The sequence below is a fragment of the Camelus dromedarius genome, chromosome 5, assembly GCF_036321535.1.
Source record: "Camelus dromedarius isolate mCamDro1 chromosome 5, mCamDro1.pat, whole genome shotgun sequence".
Lineage (NCBI taxonomy): Eukaryota > Metazoa > Chordata > Mammalia > Artiodactyla > Camelidae > Camelus > Camelus dromedarius.
In genome coordinates this window covers 69,432,547-69,458,973 of record NC_087440.1, presented here as the reverse complement: position 1 = coordinate 69,458,973, position 26,427 = coordinate 69,432,547, and the positions used below count along the sequence as shown (strand labels likewise).

The 26,427-nt window shown below is 47.8% G+C and overlaps 1 protein-coding gene across 1 annotated transcript in view; it reads right to left on the bottom strand.

The window, feature by feature from the left end:
• Positions 1-330: 330 nt before the first annotated feature.
• LIN52 (lin-52 DREAM MuvB core complex component) overlaps positions 331-26,427 on the bottom strand; it is a 118,880-nt gene continuing 92,783 nt past the window's right edge. Inside the window, exon 6 of the mRNA XM_064486110.1 lies at positions 331-362. Within this exon, the coding sequence (XP_064342180.1) occupies positions 346-362 (17 nt within the window). The 3' untranslated portion in view covers positions 331-345. The remainder of the gene's footprint in view (positions 363-26,427) is intronic.

Genomic DNA, 26,427 nt, shown 5'->3' with positions numbered 1-26,427 from the left:
CATTTTTAGCTCCAGGTGCAGCCAAGTCATTGTCCTTTGCTAGCTGCTTCCCTGAGTCACTACCCAGCCGTTAGCAACAATTTTTGGAGGGAGGAGGATGGAAAATGCAAGGAAGAGAAAGGATCTGTGTTTGAATCAATAATCCCATTATGAATCTGTCACCCATGAATGTGTTTCACTTTTTCTAAAGCTCTTGTGTATTTTGGGCTTACCCCTTGAGAGTGAACCTTGTCTTCTGTTGTGCTGGACAGTTGTCCTGAGAGAGTGTTCTGACGGAGTCCCAGAGCTCCAGCTCCTTTATCCTCCTGTCATCAGATGTTGGACCAGATATCCCATTCCCTCTGTTCAGTAAGGGGCTGATGCTAGTAGAAAAACAAGAGCGATTTTGACTCACATTTAACTTATATACAATGAACATTTATTAATAAGTCTGGACTTTTTCACACTGTCTCAATGAACCCTTCCAACTATCCTGAAAGTTGTGTCTCATTTTCAAATGAGGAAGCAACCTCAGACAGTCTAGTTGACCTGCCCAGGAACATGCTGCTGCCAAGAGCCACTCAGATTCCAAACACACTGCATTCTTGTTTTCTTGAAGATGGAATGAAAGCCTCAAGCAGAGGAAGGGAACTTGAGGATAGGGAGGCAAATGATGCCCCTGCAATGCTTGAGCTGCCATCCTGCCCCACCAAGAACACTGGAGAGGAAAGGAAGGGACACCAGAAGGGGCTGAGAAGGGCTACAGAGGTTAAGGCTTGTGAATCCCCAGAACCTTGGGCTACCAACAGCATCTTATCTCAAACATCTGGACCAATTTCCTTCTCCTAATTCTCCAAGGAATAGTCTATACCCTTTGGAGCTTTCTTGGAATGCCCCAGGGAGTGGGAAAGAAGGAATAGACTCTTGGCACTCACTGCCTTAGAGCTAGCCTTGTAGAAGACCTTGTCTCCAGGTAGGAGTTCCAGGTGTATCGATTATTTCTGGTGTACAGCATAATGTTTCAGTCATACATATACATACATCTATTTGTTTTCATATTCTTTTTTATTATAGGTTACTGCAAGATATTGAATATAGTTCCCTGTGCTATACAGAAGAAACTTGTTGTTTATTTTATATGTACTAGCTACTATACACAAATCTCGAACTCTTAGTTTATCCCTTCCCACCATCCCCTTTCCCCACTCATAACCAAAAGATTGTTTACTATGTAAGTCTGTTTCTGCTTTGTAAATAAGTTCATTAGTGTCGTCTTTTTTTCTTTTTTCAGATTCCATATATGAGTGATATCATATGGTGTTTTTCTTTCTCTTTCTGGCTCACTTTATTTAGAATGATGATCTCCAGGTCCATCCATGTTGCTGCAAATGGCATTATTTTATTCTTTTTTATGGCTGAGTAGTATTCCATTGTATAAGTATACTATAGTTTCTTTATCTAGTCATCTGTAAATGGACATTTAGGTTATATCCATGTCTTGGTTATTGTCTATAGTGCTGCTGTGAACATTAGGGTGCATGTATCTTTTTGATTAATTTAGTTTTGGGGCACAGTTAGTTGGAGGTAATTAGGTTTATTTATTTAATTCTTTTTTTGAGGGAGGTACTGGGGATTGAACCCAGAGCCTCACGCATGCTAAGCATGTACTCTACCACTTGAGCTACTCCCCCCTATCTTTTCAAATTAGAGTTCCCTCCAGATATATGCATGGAAGTGGGATTGCTGGATCATATGATAAGTCTATTTGCAGTTTTTTGAGGAATCTCCATACTGTTTTCCATAACAACTGCACCAAACTGCATTCCCATCAACAGTGTAGGAGAGTTCCCTTTTCTCCATACCCTCTTTAACCATTATTGTTCGTGGACTTTTTAATAACAGCCATTCTGAATTTACTTCACTTCTCTGAGCTGCAGTTTTATCATGCATAAATGAGTTGTTGTGAGGTTCACATGAAACATCTACAAGGTCCTATAACAGACATTTATCATTTTGTGGGCTGTCCAACATCTGAACCTGATTCCTATTTGGGAGAATTCTCCAAATTATGAGTCCTAGCAGAAGACAGAGCCCCAGTTCCACAGGGAAACTGGAGATGCTAGACACTTGCTTTCCCAGCTTCCCTTACAGCTAGAACATGGCTATGTGACCTGGGCTCTACCAGTCAGAAGCAAACACCCTGGACTTTGAATCAGGAACTCGTGACAAAAGAATAAAAACTGAGAGAACCTCCTATAGTAGCAGTGTGGTTGCAGCAAGACCCAAGTCGCAGGGTGACAGGTTAGCAGCAGAATTCCTTGCCCAGTGTTGGTGGTGGCAGCGGAGGGAGCTCCAGCACCTAGGATCCAGTAGAGAGGACAGTAACTGCAGTGGCTTCTTCACCAGATCAGAACTGTGACAAGCTTTTGGGCATTGATTCTAGTCTCCAAACCTCCTGGAGAGTCTTTGAGCTACTCAATATTGTTCCAGTAAATTCTTTTTTGGGTCAAATTAGACAGAGCTGTTTATAACCCATAAAGCAAACTATTAAAATTGTGGGTATTGTACTTAGCTCCACTCCCCAACATAATCCAAACTGGGAATCTTATTTTCCCTTAATAAACTAATTTGGGCCAAATTTGAGCTATGATTAATATGAGGTTATGAAGAGGAGAGCTTGGAGAGAGATCTCGTCATAAAACTTAAGTCTATAGGTGTAGCTGAGACTGATGGTTGGCCACTCAATTTCTGTTCTCTCCTTCTGCCTTAGTATCAGAACCTAATTTTATTCAGAGTGTGATATCCATAGATAAAAGACTTCATTTCCCAACCTCTTTTTCAACAAAAAATGTTCATTTGATAAAGTTCTAGCCAATGAAACATGAGCACATATCTTAAGACATTTAGCACACATTCTTTTTGCCTGTCCTCCAGCTTCCGTCTAGAACACAGACTTGATGGCTAATGCTTCAGCAGTTGTTTTAGGCTATGAGGTGACCTTGAGGATGGAAGCCAACATTAGGTAAGTGGAGTGAAAAATAGGTGTCTGGGTACCTGAAGACACACGAGCTACCGTATCTGCCCTGGGCTGCCCCAATGAGCTTTTTTTTTTTTTTTTTTAAACACGCAAAAAATAAATTTCTGTCTTCTACCAGTGTCTAAACCACTGGCCTCTGGTCCTGTTATCAGAAGCCATAAGCGATTCTTCACTGATACCATGGAGAAGCATTTGAAGTCAAATGGTTTGACCTGGGGGAAAGTTGACGGGCTTGCCATCACAGTAGCGATCCAGCTTATCCCAGGTCCCGACAGCTAGAAAGCTCTCTTGGCTCTGCCTCTCCACGCCAACCTCATAGTCTTTGGTACTCACTTGAGTGCCTTCTTTTCCATGCTGTCTAGAGGATCTTCTGCCTTGTCTTGAGTGGTCTCCCCTAGAATAGCATTTGTAGTGGTTTAGGTACCACCTGCTTGACTTCGCTGCAGGGAAGCCCCTTAGGTTTTTTTTTGTTCTGGTGCTTTTCCATGATGCCCTGTATTCTCTGCCGAGGGAGCGCTGCAACCATGGTTCTACCTCTGCCTCCAGTAACTCCTTGTGTGCTGCAGGGTGAGTCTTTTAGCTTCTCTGTGCCTCAGGTCTTTTACCTGTAAAATGGAGATGGTGATGCCTGCCTTGGCTTTCTTGGAGAGCTCTCAGAGGAAAATATGCAAGAAAGTGTTTAGACGATGGTGAAGGATCGTATGGAAGTCTGGTCAGCTTTTTTTCTGGTTGCAAATGATGGCTCAGAATATATCGACCATCTTATTTGCAAGCTTTCGTTATTTTTTCTGCTTTATCCTTGTCTACAATTGCAACTCATCTGCCCATCTTTCTCACTCTTCAGTCTTTTAGAATCCATCCTAGATTTATATCTGTTGACTTGATATTTTACCATGTATCATTCATATATAGCTAGCATTTATTCATTGAGATTTACAACTACCTCTGGCAATCTCAGTTAACATTTATTGAGTGCTCAGCACTGTACATGGGTTATCCAATGGTTATTTAGTACTCACAAAAAAACTTTGAGATGGGTGTTTCTGTTATCTTCTTTTTACAGATGAGGAAACTGAGTCATAGTGTGGTTACAGTCAGGTCACTAGTGAGTTGTGTACTCAGTATTTGAACCCAAGTGAATTAGGTTTTGTGCAGGTGCTGAGACAGGATTAGGAATGCAAGTGGTTTATTGGAGGGGGGTAACATCTGTGAAAGGTAAAGATGAGAGGGAGCAGGATTGGAAAGGGAGAGCCTCAAACCACAATGCAGACCTCACCAAGCCTCAGTCAATCTAACAGGGAGCTCTGGAACAGATATTGCACATTAAAGCAGCCTTGAGTTGAGCAGAAATGGCCAGGCCCTAGTACCCCACCATGCCCAAACACTGTGGCAAGTGATTATAACTAGTAATTCTAGATCATATAATTGAACATTATTAAGAGAGTAGATCTTAAATAATCTCATCATAAAAAAGAAGTGGTAACTATGTGATGGAATGGAGGTGGTAGCTAATACTGTGGTGGTAATCATTTTCCAGTTTATAAATGTATCAAATCAACATGCTATACACCTTAAACATACACAATGTTACGTGTCAATAAGACTGGGGGAAAAACCAAACAACACTGCAGTGGATCTTGAAGAAGGTGCAGCTGGAGGCCCTCTGCTAACTGCACTCTTGCATCTGAACAGCAAGTTCTTTCTTGAAGGAATATTCAAGCAGGGCAACTCCATAACTTCTACACATAAGGCATAGCATCCTCCTCCACATCTTAGATGGCTTATCTCTTGCTCTGGGTCCCAGGGCCCAGGAACAGCTGTGGGTTTGTTCCAGGTCTGCTTCATACATCTCATTTTGGGAACTTGGCTACCACAGCGTGCTCTTCCGGCAGAGGTCAGGATGAGCAGAGGCAGCCAAACCACACAAACCCACTTAAAGGCTCTGCTTGGGTCATATCTTCTCACATCCCATTGGCAGAAGCTAGTCACATAGCCAAGACCAAAGGCAACGGAGTGGAGAAATAAACTCCCCCTACCAGGGAGAGGGAAGGAAGAATTGTGGACAAACATGTATACTATCTGGCCAGACATCTGGCACCAAAGGTAATTAGGTTTATTTATTTAATTAGTTATTTTAATGGAGATAATGGGGATTGAACCCAGGACCTCATGCATGCTAAGCATGTACTCTAACCACTGAGCTATACCCTTCCCTCTATATTTACTTCTAATCCTTACAACCACTCTGTGTAATGATGCTGTTTGCTAACCCAGACTGTGTTATTCTGGGAACCCCCCCCTCCCCATGTGCTAAGACAGCTTCCAGCAATGGACCCCCCAACTCCTTTACCTGTGACCTCTTCTCTCAACACTTGCCCATCAAACCTCAGGCTTAGGACGCATATCTGGAAAAACCTATCCCACCCAGCACCTCCTCCTATTTCCCTTCAGTCAATCTGGGAAGAAGGTCACCCACTCCTCCATGGCCAGCCCATCCCAATTTCCTCTTAGTAGAATCACCACTTGGTAGAGTCCATGGGTGAGGGTCGGGGGAGGTAAGTTGGAAGGAGGAGAGATCCGCCTCCCAGTACTCCCTGGGCACAGGGGGAGGAAGCCAACAGGACACAGCAAGTCAGCCAGGGAAAGGTTTAACCCCACAATCCAATTCCACTTAATATCCCATAATAAAATGCTGTCAACATGAGTTTCCTGTTCAGGTGGATTTGTTAAGAAGGCTGGGGAGGTCAGAGGTGGATTCCGGCCCTCCTACGTGTGTGTAGGGGTGCTTCAGGCATGAGAGCCCCCTCCTTGCCCTCTCTTTGCAGTCCAAACAGGCTCTCAGGAGGGGGGTTGTCATACTTGTCTGTGCCCGTCAACTCGTGATGGCTCATGGAGGGGCCCGCCAAACCCCTGGAGGGGAGTGTGTCTCCTTTGATAAGCATCCTGCCACTAAGGTAGAGTGTGATTTTAACATGTGGGATTCAGACCTGGACCCAAAGGTGGGGGAGTTCCTGGGTGGGGGGAGGTATGTGTCAGAACCCCTGAAATCTTACCATGAAGGAGGAGCCACAGGTCAACCCTGGGGCAACCTTAAGGGACAGAGGGCTGATTAGTGAGAAGCTTGAAGATCTGAAGTGGCCTCAGCCCCCTCGAGTCACAACTCAGGGGCGACGCCTTGGAGGTACTCAGAATGGCTGCTGGCAGACCCCAGCCTTCCAGGCTGACCTGCTGCTAGCTTTCCCTCCTTTTGGGGGCGCTGGCCTGACCTCCCCAGAGCCCATTACTGGCCAAGCTGCCTGTGCAGCCTTGAGGTGGAGCTTGACAACAGTTTACTATTGAGTGGTCACCAGGGGTCAGGACAGAGCTGGGGGCTGTCCTGATGTCATCTTGTTGAATGCAGCAGGAGCTAGGGCAGGAGCAGCAATGAGGTCAAGGCCGTGGGGAGGGGCTGTGTAAAGATGGGGACTAGGATTATTTTCCTGCGAAGTGAACTGGGGCCTGGGGAGTTTAAGAAATTAAACCAAGACCTCACATAGTGAGGGACGGTCCTGGGACAGGAGCCCAGTTCTGTCTAACCCCAGAGCACACCCCAGGGGTGTGGAAAGATGTCTAAAGGCTCAGTCAGAGCCTTCAGGAAACCAGCTCGGCTTGGGTTGGAAGAGGAAAGCTGGGGAGTCTCACAGCACAAGTTGAGAGGGTGCGGTCAGGCCTTGGCTCCTCTCCTGCGGGCCTGCGGGTAGGTGACCAGGCGGGTGAGACCAGGGGAGGGGGAAGTGGGCCTAGGGGATGAGGAGGGGAGGCCTGGGCTTCCAGCCCTTTTGTGAGCCCTTTTAATTCGTGTAAATGAGGGTTTTTAATTTGTTATTCTGGGTTTTATTTCTATTACCATCTCATTTGCCTCTAAACCCTATTTCGCCCCAGCCTGGACCGAATTCCACTTGATGCATTAGGACTAATTCTCCTCCCAAAGGGTTAGATGTTTTCTCCCCACACAAAAGTCGCTTATTTTGGATAAAGAGACGATTAGATTTATCTTTAATATTTTAATGGCAGCTGGGATTAGCAGGCAAACAGCCCTGACTGGGTTTGTTCGCCACGGATTAGGTTCTGATAAACTCTCAGATGGGGAGGCCCCCCCCACTCCACTTTCTGTTTTCCACAAAGTGCTTTTTATTATTTTTTTGTTGAAAAAAAAATTCCCTTGTCTTTTGGAGCATCATAAATTCCATTTGCTGTTTTCTATTAAATCAAGTTGATTAAATTCGTTGTGACTCTTTGCACATAGATCTTTTTAATTTTAACGTCTCCAGCATAAAATCTTTAATGGTGCAATTCGAAATGGCTGCAGTATACAGTACAGGTCTTGATAAAACAGATGGAAATGAGGTTCTGCCAGGGAGGGGAGTCTGTCAGGAGGGGTAGAGTCAGGAGCTGGCAGAGAGCTGGAGAAGGCAGGGAATGACTCTGCCTGAGGCCCAGAAAGACCCAGGTCCCAATCCTTATTCTGCCACTTCCCAGCTTCGGGGCCTTGGGCAGTGCTCACTATGTGGGGAGTAGCCTCGCGATGCTTGGTGGAGGGCTTGCTGTGTGCCTCGTGCTGCGCGCACATTATCAATAATCCTTAAGAGGAGGTTCAGAGAGGCCCTTTGCTCAAGGTCACACAGCAAGATGATGGCAGAGGTTGAATCCAGGTTGCCTTTGCCCAGCAGAGCCTCATCTTACCTCTAGGAGCCTCCGTTTCCTCATCAGTGAAATGGGGCGATCAGTTGGGCTCTGGCTCACAGGAGCTTGGAAAGATGAGATGCAGTCCACAAACACCTTCAGGAATGTACAGAGCTGGGCTATCCTGAGGGCCTGGGGGGTGAGGTCTGCTCATCAGGGGCCCAGAAGACCCAAATCACTAGGAAGAGCTGACTTTTGAGACCCTGGGAAACTTCCCTAACTCTGGGGTTCGGGAGAGACACTCAGGGGCTGGGCTCCCCCTCCCATCAACTCTCCAGCCCTCCGGCCTCCTGCCTCGGGCTTTTCTCCCCAGCCCTGCGGCTCTAATCCTGACCTCATCAAGTCCTGGGAAGGGTTGATCCACAGGAGCAAATCCCTCATTCGGAGGGACAAAATCAGCTTAATTTGCAGCAATTTGAAGCAGGTCTTTGCCAGGATTTGAATATCAAATTATCCCACAGCCCAGGCTGGCCTGGGAGGCCTCCTGCTGCAATATGGACAGATATGCTCTGGGCTCCACTAGAAAGGTTGTTCTGGGAGAGACTGAGGCTGCGGCTAGATTGGGCGTGTGTGGAGTAGGGGCTCGAGGGGTGTCTGAGGGTGCTGGGGAAGGGGAGGTTCCGGTCAGCCCCCGTTCTCGGAGGGCACTGCAGCTCCAAGGCCTGGAGGATGGAATAGGGGAGGAAACCGCCTGTTGACCAGAATTACCTAAGTTCTGGTCAAATATAGATTCCCAGGCCCCTCCCCAAACCTAAGAAATCAAGATTTTCATGACTGGAAATGTCTGAAAAATTCTGGAGCAGCTCAGTTAGCCAATCGGCAAACACTTACTGGGCATACACTTTGCACCTCCTCATGTCCTGAGAAAATCAGCCTCTTCCGGTGCCCACCCTATCCGTTCCCAGCCTTCGGCAGGCTCTACAAACCGTGCTCCTTTGCTGTCTACTCTTTGATGGCCCCAGACGCCAGAGTCCCGCTGCAGACGTCACATTAGCCTTCCCTCCCTGGTCAGCACCCCCATTTCCTCCCTCTGGGGGGCCTGGCAGACATCCTCTGATGTCAACCACACAGGACACGTGGTCCAGACTGGAGCCACGGGGCTCAGACTCTGATCAGGGGCATGTGGCTGCCCCACGAAGCTGTGAGCCTCTTCGGGAAGGCCTGGGACTCCGGGTCTGACACTGAGCAGACCCTCCACCAATAGTGGGTGAAATGTGCTGGTCCTGCCCGGCGTGTGCCTCCTTGGGGACTTCAGTGTGGAAGCAGCGCCAGGACTGCTGAGATGGCCCCTGTCCAACCAAGCCTGTCAACAGAGATGAGAAGTCCAGTCCTCTATTCTCAGAGATCCCACAGCTGGGGAAAAAAACAGTGTGACAAGCACTGTATACCCACAAGTGCTTATTAAGCACTCACTGTGTACTTGGCACAGTTCCAAGTGCTTTTATCTGTTCAGCCATATCATCCTCACACAAACCCTATGAGGTAGGAAATAGTAAACACATCCATTTTTTACATGAGGAAACTGAGGCCCAGAGAGATTAATAACATGCCTAAGGTTACACAGTCGTAAGTGGTGGACCTGGAATTCATACATAGGCAGTCTGATTCCAAGCTTTTTGTCTATAACTATTTGTCTATGTATGTTATTTCTCCATATGTGACCTGCCTTATTATTTTTTTTATTGGGATACAGTCAGTTACAATGTGTCAATTTCTGGTGTACAGCACAATGTCCCAGTCTTATTTTTAAAGGTATAATCACTGTGTGTTTTGGGAGCACAGAACTCACACTAGGGCAATCACAGGAGGCTTTCTGGAGAAGGTATCTTTATTTATTCAGTGATGTTACTGAGCAACAGTTGTGTACTTGGCACTGGTGATGTAGAGATGAAAAGCCATGGTCCTTACCCTAGAGGGACACACAAATGGGGACACAAATGCCCCATCAGTAGATATGCTAAAGGCACTGATGGAGAAAGCACAAGGCATTATGGAAACACTGGGGAGACCTCAAAGCAGAGGAGATCAGGGAAGACTTCCTGGGGGAGGGGCACATGAGCTGAGACTGAAAGGATGAATGGGAATCTCAGAGACATGTTCCCCCAGCTACGTCCAGTCATTAAGCCAAGGACAAGGGGGCCCAGGGATCCCGTCAGGCACTCACACCACTCTGTCTGAGCCAGTCTCTCCTCCATGGAGTTTTCCTGGTGCAACCAACTCCAGTCCCTTCTCTGACTACCTACCCCAGACAGGCAGGTCCCCTCCTGGGGAGGTCTGCATCCCCAGCTCCTGTGTGTTCCTGGGAGGCAGGGCTTGAGCACGAGACTCCTGAACCCCTGGTCTATGGCCAGCAGGGGCTGGGCAGTGGCTGCCGTGGGAAAACCCAGAGGTTTTATTTGAGGGCACCTAGAATTTAGAGCAAGAAGGGACCCCAGAAACCGCGCAAGCCCACTTGGAAGGAGCAAGGGACAGGGGAAGTAAAAGGAGCTGCCTGGGACTCAAATTCCCAACTCCCAGCACCCTGATCTTCTCTCTGGGGTGGTCTGGCCCCACCTGGGCTCTCCCCTAACCCTCATCCCTATGCCTGCCCTGCCTGATGGTGGCCAGGGTAGCCTTTCCCAAATAACGATGGTATTGGCTCAGATTAAGGGCAACTAGCTGGCTCTTGGCTTTTATATAACAACTAATCTCCTTCTAATCAGCCATTATTAAATTATATTCCGTTTTTAATTCATTCACAGATCAGAGTTGGGACAGCTGGATGGATAATTGGGGAGAGATAATTTATGTAAATGAGGAGCAGCAGAAGGTAGGGGAGAGGGAGGCTGAGGGCCAAAGGGGGCCCCACCCTGTGCCCAGACTGGGGAGGGAGCAGTGACCTGGCCTGGCCTGGCCTGGAAATAGGTGGCTAGAGATGTTGGGGGGATTGAGTCCTGTCATGGGACCTCAGGGTTCCTGACTGGTTGTCCCTCAACATCACCTGAATGCTTCTGGCAAATGGGGAGCCCGCTACTTTTTTGGTAGTCTCAGCCATCAGCTCTCATTAGAAGTGGATCCTGAGAAGCAGGAGAATGCCCCAGAGAATTCTGGAGTCAGAACCGTGTTTGATTCCGGCTCCACCACTTCATAGCTGTCTCTTAACCTTAGTTTCCAATCTGGAAAATGCGGGTATCGATAGTACCTACCTCATGAGGGGACATTGAGGCTTAAGAATCCGGCGCAAAGGAAGAACCCAACACCTAGTGTCCATAGCAGCTCCCGTCACTAGTGTGAGGACCTTGTGAGTCAAACCTGCCTCCCTCTAACATCTGTCCCTAGGCCATGGAGCTGCCTTCCAGTAACAGAATACATCTATTCCCCTTGTGTATTTGACATATCCTTCCCACTGATAGTAATTACATCAGCAACTGACACCTTGCAGGTTCCCCTTGTGCCAGGTGCTACACTAAACACTTGCTATACAGCATCTCACCGTATCATCAGAACGGCAGCATGAAGTGGGCACTACTGTCTCCATTTTACACATGAAAATCCTGTGGACCCAAGCTCTCTCCTGATAATTCCTTCAACAGAATCTAAGACAGCAGGCTGCTTAGAAACCTGGAGCCCAGCTGGAGGCCATTTTGGGAAGGTGCCTTGGGGATTGGCAAGCAGGAAACAGGGCTGGCAGGGAAGGCAGGTGGAGAAGGTTGGACCTCCACAGGAATTGGACTCGGGTGGGCACAGGTGGCTGATAGGGCCTGCGGGGGTGGGTGAGGTCTGCATGTGACGGGTTGGCAGGGGCCCGTGGTAAGGCCTTGGTCCATTCCCAGAGGGAGGGAGGGGATTAGGGAGGGTGAGGGAGGGTGGTCCCAGAGGGTCCAGGAGAGTAATGGGATTAGCCCTCAGGCAGTGAGTGAAAGTTATTAGCGTGTGGGGCCTCTGGCCTCCCACCCGAGGCTGCAGCTGTCACCCATCCACAGGAGAGAGTCACCAGCATCTCCCCCACCCCAACCTGGAAGCAGGCTGGCACCCTCTGTCCCTTATAGGCTCTCCTGCTGTGATCATCTGTCAAGGGGCTGGCCTCCTAGCCTTGGCCTCCCAGCCTTAGCCTCCTGCCTACCCTTGACAGACTGGGCCACCCACACAGTATACCCTACCTACCATTGACCTGTGCCTCAGTTTCCCCATCTGGGTAGAAGGTTACAGGGAGGATGCCTGAGATTCTCTGCGGGAGAACCCATGGGACTCGGAGGTCAGAACCAGGCCCCCTGGGCTGCTGGTTCTGCCAACGTTAGCTGTGCGACCCTGGGCATGACTGGTACCCTCTGCGTCTTAATTTATAAAACGGGAGCCAAAGCACGGGAGGGTTTTCGGAGGAGAGGGTTGGGCAGAGGGGCGCAGAGTGAGGCCCTCGGTGGAGTTCAGGGTGCTGGCACCCCTCCTAGGTCGGGGCCGCAGAGGGCAGCGGGCCTGAGGTCTATCGCCTGGAGGGAGCCTAGACTTCCTGGAGCCTCATCTCGCGAAGTCTGAACTGCGGCGAAGGGCCGGGCATGGGAGGAGCCACTGGGAGCCGTGGGGGCTGCTCGCGGCTCCCTCTAGTGGTGAAGGCGCGGATAGCCCCCCTAGGAAGGGCTCTGACACGGGAGGTAGGGCTGGGGCCGCAGGGGTCCCGGGAGCCCGAGCCCAGTTCTCCCTCCACGACGGAATCAAGGGGAGGGATGCCAAGGATCCTAAGAGGCTGCCCTGCTAATCAGTGCCTGACACCCATCTTTAGAGCGTCTTCCTTTCAGCTTGTATGTCAGCCTGGTAAAATGAAATTACCTCCGGGGAGAGGTCACCGTGGGATGTCTTACCCGTTGCTTAACCCAGCAGACCGGGAAGGCATTCGCCCACGGTGGGCAGCGAGGGCCAGCCAGCCCAGTGCCTGCGTGGGATTGGAAGACCCTGAGGTGATAATCTGTTGTAAGCTGGCACGAGTCACCACCTTTTCTAGCTTCAGTTTCCCCGTGGTAAACTGGCAGGGTGGGACTAGTTCAGTGGTTCCACCATTTCAATGGGGAACAACCGTTTGAAAAAATAAAACAATTCAGAGTCCCTCAAAGTAGTACTTTTACTTCCCTCATTTGACTAAGGAACCTACATAATGACCCAGCACTGTTAGGCACTCAGTGCTTTTACATGAAATGATACTCTATTAATCTCAACATCTTTGTAAGTTTTAACATTATTTTAAAATAAACACTATTTTTAGAACAGTTTTAAATGTGCATAAAATTTGTCAAGATTGTACAGACTTCTCATAAACCCCACACCCAAATTCTCCCATTACCAACATCTGATATTAGTGTGGTATACTTTTAATGAACCAAGATTGATACATCACTAAAATTTGTGCTTTATTCATATTTGCTTAACTTTCACTTTATGTCTTTTTTTTCTGCTCCAGGATCCCACCCAGAAGATCATAGACATCCAGTCATCATGTCATCTTAGCCTGCTCTTGGCTGTGATAATTTTGTATAACTTTTTTTTTTTAAGTATATATTCATGCAGTGGAATACTGTGGGGCTGTTATTACACACTCTGATCTGGAACAATTTCTAAGACAATATTAGTATGAAAAGAAAGTTGCAGGACAGTATATTTCACTACCACTTGCTGGGCAATTGCACCAGTCTAGGTGCTTTGGGGTACAGAAGAGAGAGAAGAGAGAGAAACACAGAATGGTATGACCTCACAGGTTTTAGGAAGGCCCACTCCCCCAGAAAGTTCCCTCTCCTCTGAGCCAACCTGGCAGCTTCATTTGGTTGAATTATGGATGCGACCCTGTGGAATTCAGCTCCCCTAGGAGCGGTCAGAGTTTAGGCAAGTCTTCCCAGGGTTCTTCAAATCCCTAATAGAAAGGCCCTATTTGAAGGCCTTCTGAGACCCTGCTCCCTGCACAGGGAGCATCCACTGTGGTTGGTCTCGAGAACTCAGGAAATCTTTATTTGCTGAACTCTTCATGTCCTTTGCGAGCCTCTAGGCCTTTGCATATGCTGTTCCGTTCATCTGGAATATATCGCCCCTTTCAAGGCTCAGCTCCAGTTTCCCTTTCCCTGGGAGCCCTCACCTGCCCAGGCCCAGGTGGAGGCAGCATCCACCTGATCACCCTCTGTCCTCAACCTCTGTCCTCACCCTAACCCCTGGGCACAGACCTGGTCTCTCATGGTGGACAGGCGACAAAAGTATGAGCATCCACATCTGGCTTTGCCACTCCTGCCAGCATACAGTAGGTATATAATAAATCCTGGCTCCCTTTTGTTCCTTACATCTCCAGTGTGTGCATTAATGATCTGTTTACCCTACCATCTCCCCTTTGCACTGAGAGCTTTAATTAAGAGGCACAACAAATGTTTGCTAAATGACTGAGTGATTTAAACAGGGAGAGGGAAGATAATTCCAAGTTTTTTGGAGGTGAGGCTGAGGACCTCTGTTGCCCCAGGAGGCAGGGAGAGGATGTCTTGTGCCAGGATCAAAGTACAGGGTACAGATGAGAAATCCGATGGGTTGATTACAAGGAATTGTTGGAGTGCAAGAGGGGACAGAACTGGCATGGGTGTGCTGGCATTTGACAGTTTGTGGGCTCAGAGATCTACCCAGCCAGCCCCCAGCCTCACTCTGCCCTGTGCTAAGCAGAGCGGGTCCCACTTCAGCCTCCAGCACCATGGTGTGGTGTAAGCTCAGTGCCCCGGGGGCTGCCTGGAGACACTCTCTTCTCTAGGCTCTGCAGCCCCAAGATCCAAGAGGGGAGAGGCCCTTACACACTCTCGTCTTCCTGGTCGCTAGTTAGAGACCTGGGGTTACCTCATCTGAGCTCCATATGGCACCCAGGGCTCTTTGTATGTGCCCCAAGGTGCTGGGAGATGGGGAGGGGTGGAGAGGAGGTTGCAGCCAGGACACCCCAGCATCCAGCACCCAGCATGTCCAGTTAGCCCACTCACATCTACCAGGGGTGCACTGCAGCTCCAAATCTGGTGACATATTACATAGCCTGAGCAGCTCTTAGGTGAGGCACCCCTGGGCACCCCCCACCTCCACTGCCACTGCTACTTAAGTTCCTGAACAGACCCATGTGGCAGCTGCTTCACAGGCACAATCTCATTTAATCCTCACAAAGACCCCATAAGGTCTCTTAAAAAATTATTCTCATTTTTTTTTTTTCCCAGAGATGGAAACTGTGGCTCAAAGAAGTGAAGTCACTTCCTGGGGTCACAGGGCTCACAGTGGCAGGGCCAGGATCAGAAGCCAGGCTGCCTGCCTGAACTCCCGGCCATGACCTATCCTCCACCTTGTCCAGCTCTGAGCACTGGCCCCAGGTCCAACAAGCGCCCGGAGCTGGTCATTCTGACCTGCTGCCCTCCCCTTCGCCCTGGCCTTCCTCTGCCTGTTTTGACAGCTCCCGCTGCCCCACTTCCCCACAGACATCCCACCTGCCTCCAAGCTCTGCATCTCCCTCTCACGAGGCGCAGTCCACCCCACTGCCCAGGCGGTCCCAGGGTCCCTGGTGCCTGGGGACAGGGTGGGGAGGCGGGTGCAGTGCACAGCGCTGATCCTAACCAAGTTTGCCAGCCCAGCTTTTCTCAGGGCTCCCACACAATGGTCTGCTTTGTGCCCACCTGCCGATAATGCTTAATTAGGCGAGGAGTTGATTAATTTGAGGTAATTGACAGCTAATTAGAGGCCCACAGGCTCATTAACTTGACATCTTGTCTTCGTGAATTGGCTGAGTAGGGTCAGGTGACGGAAGCCGTTTCTTTCTCCCTCCCGGGCCCCATAGGCAGAGGTGATCACCTGGGAGAGGGCTGGACGGACCCAGCAGTTCAGGTGATGCCGTCCCAAGGCCAAGAATAGAGGGAACAAGGTGCTGGTTTCCTGGTGAAGGAGGAAGGGTCACAGATAGATGTGTGTGCCTTGACCCAGGGAAGGACGGGGTGAGCAGGAATGGGGGGCTCACGAGCACAGAGGCAAAGGCACTGAAGAGAGATGGGTGGCTATTAACAGGGAGAGGGGAACACCTAGAGTCCATGCAAGGAGGGGCAGGGGAGGAGGTGTGTGGGGAAGCCCATCGATTCCCCAGAATGCACAGGCTTTGGAATGAGACAGATCTGGGGTTAAATCCCAGCTCTGCTACGAACCAGCTAGGTGACCGTGAACAAGTTAGTTAATCTCTAAGTCTTAGGCTTCTCATCTGTAAAACTGGAATAATAATAGTATGTCCCTCTTGAGAGTGTTGTGAAGAGTTGATGAGGTATGAGAAACTGAAGGAAAGGATTTAGGCCAGTACCCGGGGGACTGGTGATGCTCAAGCAAATATTAGCCACTCTTGGTTGCAGGAAGGAGTGACAAGAAGGGAAGGTAAGTGGGTGGGTTGGGTTGTGGGGAGGCAATGGAGCTCCCTCCTAAGAGGAGCCACTGTTATTCTGCAGGAAACCTGAACACCTGAGAGCAGCACTGTTGAGAGGGTGGGGGAAAACCTTTGTCATGACTACTTTAGGGGGGTGCAATTCAGCAATATATGTTACTTTTTATACATATATTAAATATTAAAATTAAAAATGCACGTGGCCTTTGAGCAAGCAATTCCCTCACTAGGCATCTGTTCTAAGGATATATTTGTACTGCACAAAGATTTAAATACAACATAGTTTGTAGTAGCAGATGATTGGAAATGATCTAAATGTCCATCACGGGTACTGGTTAAATAAATTATTATGGTACATCCATACAGTGGGATAATACATAGCTGTGAAATCTGTACATACCAGTACCAAGAAGATTCAAGATAAATTAAGTGGGAAAACAAGATGCAGGACAAGCTGTAGCTCCCGCAAGCTGGTAACAAGTAGCTGAGGGTCAGAGGATGGGAAAGAGATGCATTTTTCACAATCTGCTTGTTTTAAATACGGTTTGTATTTATTATCTTTTAAAAAAGTATTGTAAAGTTAAAAAGCAGTAGAGCTTTTTTTTCCAAATAAATTCTAAGTTGAAACTTGAATTCATAGGCAGAGTGGTTCTGGTTGCACTGGGGTTGGGGTCCAGTTCTAACCACTTAGTTTCTTCCTTCCCTCCTTCAAAGTTTCCTAGAGGGTTTGAAAATTATCTAGAGTCTAGTATTGTCCAATAGAAATTTCTGTGATGATGTAAATGTATGTAGTTCTGCACCATCCAGTATGGTAGTCAGTAGCCATATGTGGCTACGGAGCTCTTGAAATGTGGCTAGTGTAATAAACTGAATTTTAAATTTTATTGATTTTTAATTTAAATAGAAGAGCTACATGTGGCTAGTGGCTACCTATTTGGATAGCACAGAAATCTCTTCAAGGAAACAAACAATGCAGCTATTCCAGCCTCCATCTAAGGGAATACCAAACCCAGAGAGATTACTGTCAGCACCACTGATAAGTCCAGTTACCTACAGTGTAGATATAGCCTCTTTGCTAGGAGTGGGTAATGCTGGAACCTTATGATAGTCCTGGGAAACTTGATTATAGAGAGAATGGAGGTCTTTTCTAGCAGAATTGAAACTACACTGGATGGAAGAAAGTCAGGGATGCCAGTAGATTACCTGGAACTCCAATTCTTTCAGAAAAGATCACCTGAATAATCCATGAGTCAAAAAGCATATCTTTGGCTTTGAGATCAATGTGAAGAATTTAATAATACCTCAGGTGACTGAAGGCCATGGATTCAGGCATCCATTTGGCAACTGTGCACTCAGAGCCCACGAAATGTCAGCAACAGGGAAGCACAGACAAGGTCCTGGCCCTGGAGCTGCCCACAGTCTTGGGACTGGATTCAGAGAGTGGGGTGTAGAGAATGATGCTTCCTCACAAGACAGCCCAAGCACCAAGGTGCTGGGGACCCTGGGAGCTTGACTGACAGCTCTCCTCCACATCAAAGTCACAGAGCAAGGGCACAGACCACAGCCCCAAGGCCTTTATGCTCAGTTGCTGGGGGAGCGTGGACAGTCGCTGCCAAAGGAACATGTTGCCCATCCTCTGTCCTTCCTTCTGACTTCAGAGCCCGGGAGCCAGGATGATTCTCCTGTGCTATTGCCCCAGATCACCTCCATGAGGCTGTGGTAGCTTTCATCAGTTTCCTTTTAGAGGCTCAGAGGACCCTGAATTCATTTGTTTTAATTGAGGCATAGTTTACACACAGTAAAGCACATTAAATGTACAGCTTGATGAATGTTTACACACACACACACAGTCTACTCCTGTGTCACCACTACTCAGATCAAGAGAGAATATTTCCAGCATTCTAGAAGGCTCCTCGTGCTCCTGCCCAGTCAATACCCAAGGTCACCACTATTTTGACCTCTCCCACCCTGGATTAGTTTTACCTGTCCTAGAATTTCATATAAGTAGAATCATACAGGATGCAGTTCTGTGTCTGCCTCATTTTTTTTTGTTTTGTTTTGTTTTGAACACACAGAGTTAATTTTATTTTTACAGAAGTGCTGGGGGATTGAAGCCAGGACCTTGTGCACGCTAAGCATGGTTTTACCACTGAGCTATACTAATCCCCTCTCTCCTCATTGTTGTTTGTGAGATTCATCCATGTTCTCGTGTAAGGCAGAAGAGTAGTTTGTTCTTTATTGTCAGTGGCATTCCATTGTAGGAATATATGACAATTTATTTACTCATTCTGCTGTTGATGGACATTTGGATTTTTGCCAATTTTTGACTCACATGAATAAAGTTGCTAACACTCTTGCACATCTTTTGGTGGACATCAGCACTCACTTCTGTTGGGCATGTACCTGGGAGTGGAATTAAAAAAGGCTGTGTATTTCTGAAGGTCACGAGGACTTGGTGACTGCACCTTCCCAGCACTGAGGCTTTGAGGTAGGGGTGGGGAGCCAGTTTTGAGAGTCCTCAACCAAATGCCCCCACTGGCTGCAGAGGGAGTGCAGCTCATATCAGAAAAGAAAGCTGCAGAGAGAGCGCCAAGCAAAGAACCACGACATGGGTTTTCAAATCAAGGCCATATGACAATGACATCAAAAGTGTGTCTACATGAATGGAGGCTGGGAGAACAGGTAAGCAGAGGAAAACAGAAGCCTTTGTTTTGTAGGGTGGAGCATATATAAGGAACAACTAAAGGGTGGGGTTTTATTTGCCTACTAGGACATTTCCAGCCCTGCAGAAAACTCCCTCCAGTTCCTTCCTAGCCAGTCTCCTGACATGAGTAACCATTCCTCTGATTTCTATCACCATAAACTAGTTTGTGACTGTTTTTAAACTTTACTTACCTGGATTCTGACAGTGTATGTCAACATTTACTGGGCATTTATTATGTGTCAAACACATTGCTAATACCATCAAATGGTACCTCTTTCAATTCAGTATGTTCCCCATTTAACTGAAGAGAAAAACAAGATCAACAAGGCTAAGAATCCTACCCGAGGCCACAAAACTATCAAGTAGCAGAGCCTAGATTCAAACTAGGATGACCGACCAGCACATTAGCTGGACTGTCCCTTGTTCTGGGAAATTCCTGAGTCCCAGGTGAACTGGACAATTAGCGCCCTAGTTCAAACCCAACTGGACTCTTTAATGGAGGTACTGGGGATCGAACCCAGGGCTTCGTGCATGCTAGGCATGCACTCTACCACTGAGTTATACCCTCCCCAAACCCAACTGGCCTCTTAATCATTAGGCTGGGCTCCTTTTGGCTTAAGTTTCATCAGACAGGAAATACGTTGTTAACACAATCTCATGGGGAATGTTTTGTTTCAAAAAAAAAAAATCCTCTCTGATATCCGGATTTTACTTGGTTTTGTGTGTTTCTTTCTTTGCTTTTGTTCCATTTTGAAAAAAGAGATGTCATTGGAGGTAGATCTGAGTTGAGTAATGACAAAATTATTTATGTTAAAAGGGAATTCTGGCATATCAAGCCACCAAACAAGGTTTTTTTGTTTGTCTGTCTGTTTGTTTGTTTGTTTCTCCCAGCATCCATGCACTGAAAAAGAATTTTAAGACAGTCGCTGACTTCAAGAAGTTAATAATTTACTTGGGAAATTAAGAGTAAAGCTTGGGAAATGAAATTAGAGGGTAATAAACAGTAATACTAATCACCCACATCTGAGTGCTTACTGTGGTCTTACAGGCCTTACACAGTCTATCTCATTTAATCTTCACAGTACAACTATGAGATATATACTGAAGTTATACCCATTTGAGACAGGAAATTAAGGCTTGGGGAGGTTAAGTGATTTGCTTAAGGGGAAAAAAAATCATTGAACCATGTGTATCCTTAAGATATTTGCACTTAATGCAAGTGAGTTATAGCTCCAAGCCGTGTTTACTGAATGGGAAACCACTGAGGATGGGGGAAATTTTTCTTTCTGCTGCTCTTGAATATCTTATTCCCAATAATTTTGGGCAAAGTTTAAAAATGTGTTTTGACTTGTTTCATTTTGGTCATTCAGGTCAAAATGGCACTTTTAGCTCAGGGATGAGCATAAATGGACACAGTTGGTGGCTGTGAAGTCAGGGCCCAGCCTTGCAGAAGGCACAGGAGCTGACACAGGTCAGCGGACCCATGCAACCTGCTTGGCCCCCAGGATGCACACACTGTTGGCCCCAGTCTTCTTGCTGCAGTCAGTCCTGCCAGAAATGCACAAGGGTATGTGTCCCCTGGGTCCTCAAGGCCAGTTCCTCTGGCTCCCCAGCACACCCCAAACCTGATCCCCTCACTCAGCCTCCTGACCCTGCCACCCATCTCTGCTTTCCAGGCTTGTGGGTCCCCCCAGAGGCACCTTCATCACCCTCTCCTGACATGTTGACTTCCGTTTTCCTATGGGAAGTCTCCTTTGACAATCTCCTGACCATATTTCTAAGCTCTCTGGGTCTCGCTGTGCTATTTCTCTGTCCTCTGTGGGGTTTATAACACCAATCATCTGCAGGTTTCATTAACATGCTGTTTACCCCTGTCTTTCAGATCATTAATGAAGATGCAAAGTGAGACACCAATCCTCACGGCCCCCACTCAGTGCCCCCGCCCAGGCCGGGCACCGCTGGAATCATTATCCTTCCTGGTGTGACAGGGTCAGAACCAAACCAATTTGCATCAATCTTTGGTGATGTTGTGAAGTGTCGCCTGCCCTGCAACCCTCCTGTTGTAACAATTGCTTCAGCTGTCTGTTCCAGAGCTCACCAGATCCAGATCAGATCTGGCCCACCCAGCTCCTCTGGCTGAAAGCCCCAGGGCTAACAGGACAGCCAGGCAGGATTCAGGGCTGCATGGGGCTAACATTTTCCCTTTGTTTTTGGTCCTGAGCTGGACAGAAATAGCACCTCTTTGGGAAACAGGATGGACAAGTGTAGGTACTGGTGAAGTGGAGGAGGGAGTGGGTGTGGCAGGCACAGAATTTTTCTTACTCATCATGACATCTATTTCTGCTGAAGGAAAATGAGGAGCAAGTCCCCTTTGGGCCCACCAAGGCCAAGTCAGATGTCTGGGCTTGTATATTCCGGCCGCCCGAGGCGGGGGTGAATGGGTCATTCCTCAGGGACAGAGTCCATTCTTCTCTATGATTTTTGTGTGTCCTCTAGCCCTGCTGCTTTCATCCCTTCTTTATTAATTCCATGACTCTGCATCTCATCTTGCAGAGAAACCTCCTGCACATCCCTTGTGTCCCTCAGGTCCCAGCTTGCATTCCCTTTCCTGATGGTGCAGTGCGTTCGTCTGGCTGTCTGTGCTGAAAATACAGGTATCACTCCAGACTCCGCCCTGACCCATGCCTAATCCTCTGACCCCTAAGTCATCTTTTTTTTTTTCCTTCTCTCCCAGTTGGGAAGGGGAAAGTGAGCAGGAAGAAAGCAGCGAACAAAACTCTCACAAACACAGCATCTGTAGTAACGTTTTGTGTGCCCCAGGGATGGGGAAATTCAGCCTAAAGAGTCTACAGCCAAATTAGATATGTTTTCCTCGGTGTAGGGATGAACAGAGGAAAACGTTATTTTGCAATTATGACTGAACATCTACCAAGTGAAAATTTTTCTGTTCCAGAGCAAAGGCTCTGTGGAGTAATGAGGAGGGGTGGGCCATGGGCCTGGGTATGGTTGGGGAACAAGTCGTTTTATCCGCATTACATGTGATGGAGTGGAGAGTCTAGGGCAGGGCTAGACGCTTAGTCGGTGCCCAGTAAATACTTAGAGGTTTACAGATGACATTTTCAAACACAAGAACTAATGTCATTACTATAAACATGTTAACAGACTGGGCTGATAGGACATTTTAAGCTCTACATCCAGAGACTTTTTTCTCCCTACACTATGGAAGCAATACATGTTTCTATAGGGAGTTTGGAAACTGTAGAGGAAAATGAAAATTACCCATAACCCTCCAACCAGGCAGCAGGCACTATTACTACTTGGTCTGTTTGCTTCCCCCCACATATTGGGGATCACGCTGCATTTATAACTTCACATCCTGCTATTTCACTTACCCTTATGACAAACCATTTCTTCTGTGATGCTGTAAGCTCTTTGCAAACCTACTGCATGGTTGCATAACAGTTTACTACGTGAACGTACCTTAATATCCTCGATCGTTACAGGCTTGAAGGACCTTGGGGACAGTTGGTTTGGATGAGCAGGGCCATGAGGACAGCAAGGGATGAGGGTCAGGGTAAGAAGACAGAGGCGGCGGCGGCAGCAGAGATAGACGGAGGGGATCAGGAGGCCAAGGAAGAAGCTCATGGGAGCTTGCTTTCCCACAAGCCACCCCACTCCTGAGACCATTCCTGGCCCCCGCGCATCGCTCCTGGCCCTTCCTGGGGCTTGGCCAGCGGCCGGCTGCAGCCACTGCTTCTCATTTCCCCTCAGTCTCAAGTCAATGACTTTTCCAACTTGACTCTTCTCAGCTGCTCCTTTGTGTGGAGCCGCTGGCCTGGGCTGGCTTGGCTGCATCCGGAAAGGCCCTGGGATGTGACCTTTGGCCCTGCTTGACCCTGAGGCCTCGGGCTGCAGAATCAGACCTGGCTGTTCTCCATTCGCTCCCAGAGAGGAAAAAGCTAAGAAGCTGCCTGGGGAGCCCCAGGCCCAAGTGGACCTTGTTCAGCCCTGGAAACAGAGCATCTGGAAGAGGGATGGGGGCAGGGGTGGGAAGGACAGAGCAAAACAGGGAAGAGCATCCCTGTACAGTGACTAGAATACCCTGGATGCTTAGAATACATTAGGACCACCAAGACTAGTAAAACACGATGACTCAAGCCTTATGTCAAGCTCAATATCAGCCCAGAAACCTGCCAGTGTCACAAAGGATACCCTTTCCTCCCTTCTTCAGCAACAAACGGTCTTCAATGCCATTGTCTGTGCAGTCAACAGTGGGATTTACTGTGTCCACACCGACACAGGCTGCCTCAGGGGGCAGAACAATGAGGGCAGGAGAAGTATTCAGTAAACTGTCCGTTCTTCTAAAGAGTTAGAGAAGTGGGTTTTCTGCTTAACTGACTATTCAAGGTAACCAAAAGTTATCATATTTTCCCTGTAAAGGTTATCAATTTTTAACAACTGTGAGTATAATAAAAAATTAAATAACACAGTGGATACGATATGCCATGCACTGTTCTAAAACACCAGCAAGTACTAATTTAATCGCCACAATAATGTTGAGTTAGGAGCCTTGGACCCATTCCATCAATGAGTAAACTAAGGCACAGAGAGGTTAAATAATTTACCCAAAGTCACATAGCTAGTAGATAGCAGAAACAAGATTTGGACCCACGCAGCCCAACATCAGGGTCTGTGCCCTTATCCATGATGCTAGGCTGCCTCTTTAAAATGGAAGAGGTCCATCCCAGGGAGTGGGGGATATAGCTCAGTGGTGGAGCCCATGCTTGGCACGTACGAGGTCCTGGGTTCAATCCCCAGTGCCTCTGTTAAGGGAAATAAGCAAACAAACAAAACGTAAAATGGAAGAGGCCTCGAGGACACTGAGGCTCAGAGAGAAGAGACTTACACAAGCCCATCCCTGCCTCTCTCTCAGATCCAAGCTCTCACTTACATCTTAGACCAGCAGCAGGGCTATGAACACTGAGTATTACGGCAGTTCATTCTTTCAACAAATTCTTATTAAGCACCTATTATGTGCCAGGTACTAGTCTAAGTTCTGTTTATAACCAAAGAAACTATAGGAGACTGAACAAACTTGAATCAGTTCTCTGACATCTCTCAAGTTATTTACAAAGTCAAATCTTATCATTACTTCTCCATGTCTCAGATAGAGAAGACAGAACAACAAAGCAACTCTGATTACTTGAGTTTTCTGGCTCCTTGGATTCTAGACAATTGAGTGTTTTCTGGTATTGGAGGTCACTTTCAGAAGCATCAAGAATAGATCAAAACAGAAAGTAGAGGGCAGGATAAAGATAAAAATTTGTGAGCCCAACTCAGCTCAGAGCTTGAGTTTAATTGTGATTCCAGCTGCCACTCTCCCCTGCATTCCTTTGTCCCTGACCAAGTTCATGGCTATACCACCCCCAGTAATCCCTGTAATGGGCTGCAGTCCTCAGGGAGCTGTTTCTGTTTATTAAATGGCCAGCCTCTGAGCCACATTGAGTATGGCCAGTTGTAGCTTCTTGCCCTGGCAGCTGATGGGCCACTTTTCTGTTTTAAAAACCAGGAATCTTCTAGGAAGTGAGAATGGGGATTGCAGGAGAGGGTGGGGAAGAGACAGACATACAGAGGTGATGGATGCTGGAAGGAAGGGCCCCTTCCAGGTCACGAGCTCTTTGAGAGCAGAATTTGCATGTCCGTTGCATGTCTGCTATCCTTGAGATCATAACTACAGTGGAACAGGGCTCCGATGTAGTTCCAGGGATGATGCCACCATTGAGGACAGGCAGGGGGAGGGAGGAAGAGATCAAATGGGGACAACAGACAGAAGGTGGGGCATGAATAGGGCAGAGGGGGCATCTCCTGAGGGTCAGGAATTCTCAGTGCTTCAGACCCCAGCTCAGGTGACAGGACCAGGCTGCACCCAGGGCGGTTCTCTCAAGCCAACTGCCTTCAGCCCCAGTGTCTGCTCCTTGGAGTTGGGGAAACATTGCAGCAGCTGCTTGTTTAGAGACCCTGTCCCCTCGCTGTGCCCCCTCCCCCCTGCATCTGTCTTCTGGTTAGAGTTGTGTGAAGCGGAAGGCAATTTGGGGCTTATTAGTGTCCCAGGGAGACATGTAACTTGTGTTGCTGGGACCCAAACAGCAAGAGTCTTAGCGGCAAACTCCAGCCGAGAAAAGACTGAGGAATTGTCTCACCTAATTACAGGGAATGGCCCTCTTTGTGTTTGTGATTCGGTACGGTTGTCCGATCGCTTTTGATCGCTTTTCTCCATTTGCTGGCTCAGGCTATGCTGGAATTGTGCTAATTAGAAGAGAAATGGACAGAGTGATCCTGTCAGCCCTGGTTACTGGTGGGGACAAAGCGGAATATTATTCTGAGGCAGTGTTTTGTGAGGGCCCTTCTTCCAGCTCTCATTAGGAGGAAGGGGCCCACAGGAGGGGAAGGTTCCGAATGCCTGGCCTGGCTAATGGAGCATTGGGGTGTTCATGTGCTAATTAACAGGCTCTGCCAGCACTCACCAACCGGGAGCCTCACGGTGCACCTGGTGCCACCTGTAGCCCCCAACCACCCCTGCACATGAAGACAAGTGTTGGGCAAAGGGTGGGAAGGACAGTGGCCTCTATAAGCAGTCAGGAACACATCCCCAAAGTGCCCCAAAGCCTAAAGAGATAGGAAAAGTCAGTTACAGGCCAGTCGGAACTTCACGCACTGGGAGAGCCCATGACTGCCCATTCTTTGGGGGTGGGGGGTACAAGGCCCTCTGGTGAAATGAAGCCCATGCAGGGGTAGGTAGTCCTGTAGCTCTCAAAGGATGAAGAAAACAAACTGGAGAACACACAAATCCTTGGAGATGGAGTTTGTGCAGAGGCTGAGAGCAGGTTAAGAAACTATGTTATTGGATCCCTGGGACTGTTCACCTTGGCCCACTGCCCATTTCCTCCCTTCCTGCTCTGCATTTACCTTCCTGTGATGCCTTAATCCTGGAGGAAACAGAAGGGACCAGAGCATCCCATTGGAAATGAATTACAAAGCCCCCATGGAAGTCCAAACATCCTTCAGAAGCCACAGGGGCAATGGAATGACTTGCACCAGCTCCGTTTTCACTGCTCTGTTTCAGGTGAGTCCAGAAGACAGAGGAGCTACAATAACCTGCAGCTAGAGGACCAAAAACAAGAAGCAGTTAGCAAGTGTCCATTAAAGAAACACAACAAATGGGTAGCAAAAAGATGAAGAAAAATTAATGATAGCATTTTCATATCAATGCAATTGACAGCCTGTGAACTTCTACTGCTCCAACAGTGAAAGGAAAGCCAAGCAGATCCCAAAGCTGAGGCCTAAAACCTGAGAGACTGCAGACAGCAAGAAGCAACGAGACTGTTGGTGAGGAAAGATCGGAACAAGAATTTGAAAATGTGCCTCCAGGCACCACTGCTATGCTTTTCAAAATGGTGCTGCTCATAGCCAACAGATACATTCCAAAGATGGTATTTGGAATGGCAAATGGAAAGGGAACTCAAACCTGTAGGCAAATAAGAAGTCATTACTTATTAGAAAAATAATCTGTAAGGAGTCAGAGCATAGTATTTGTAACGC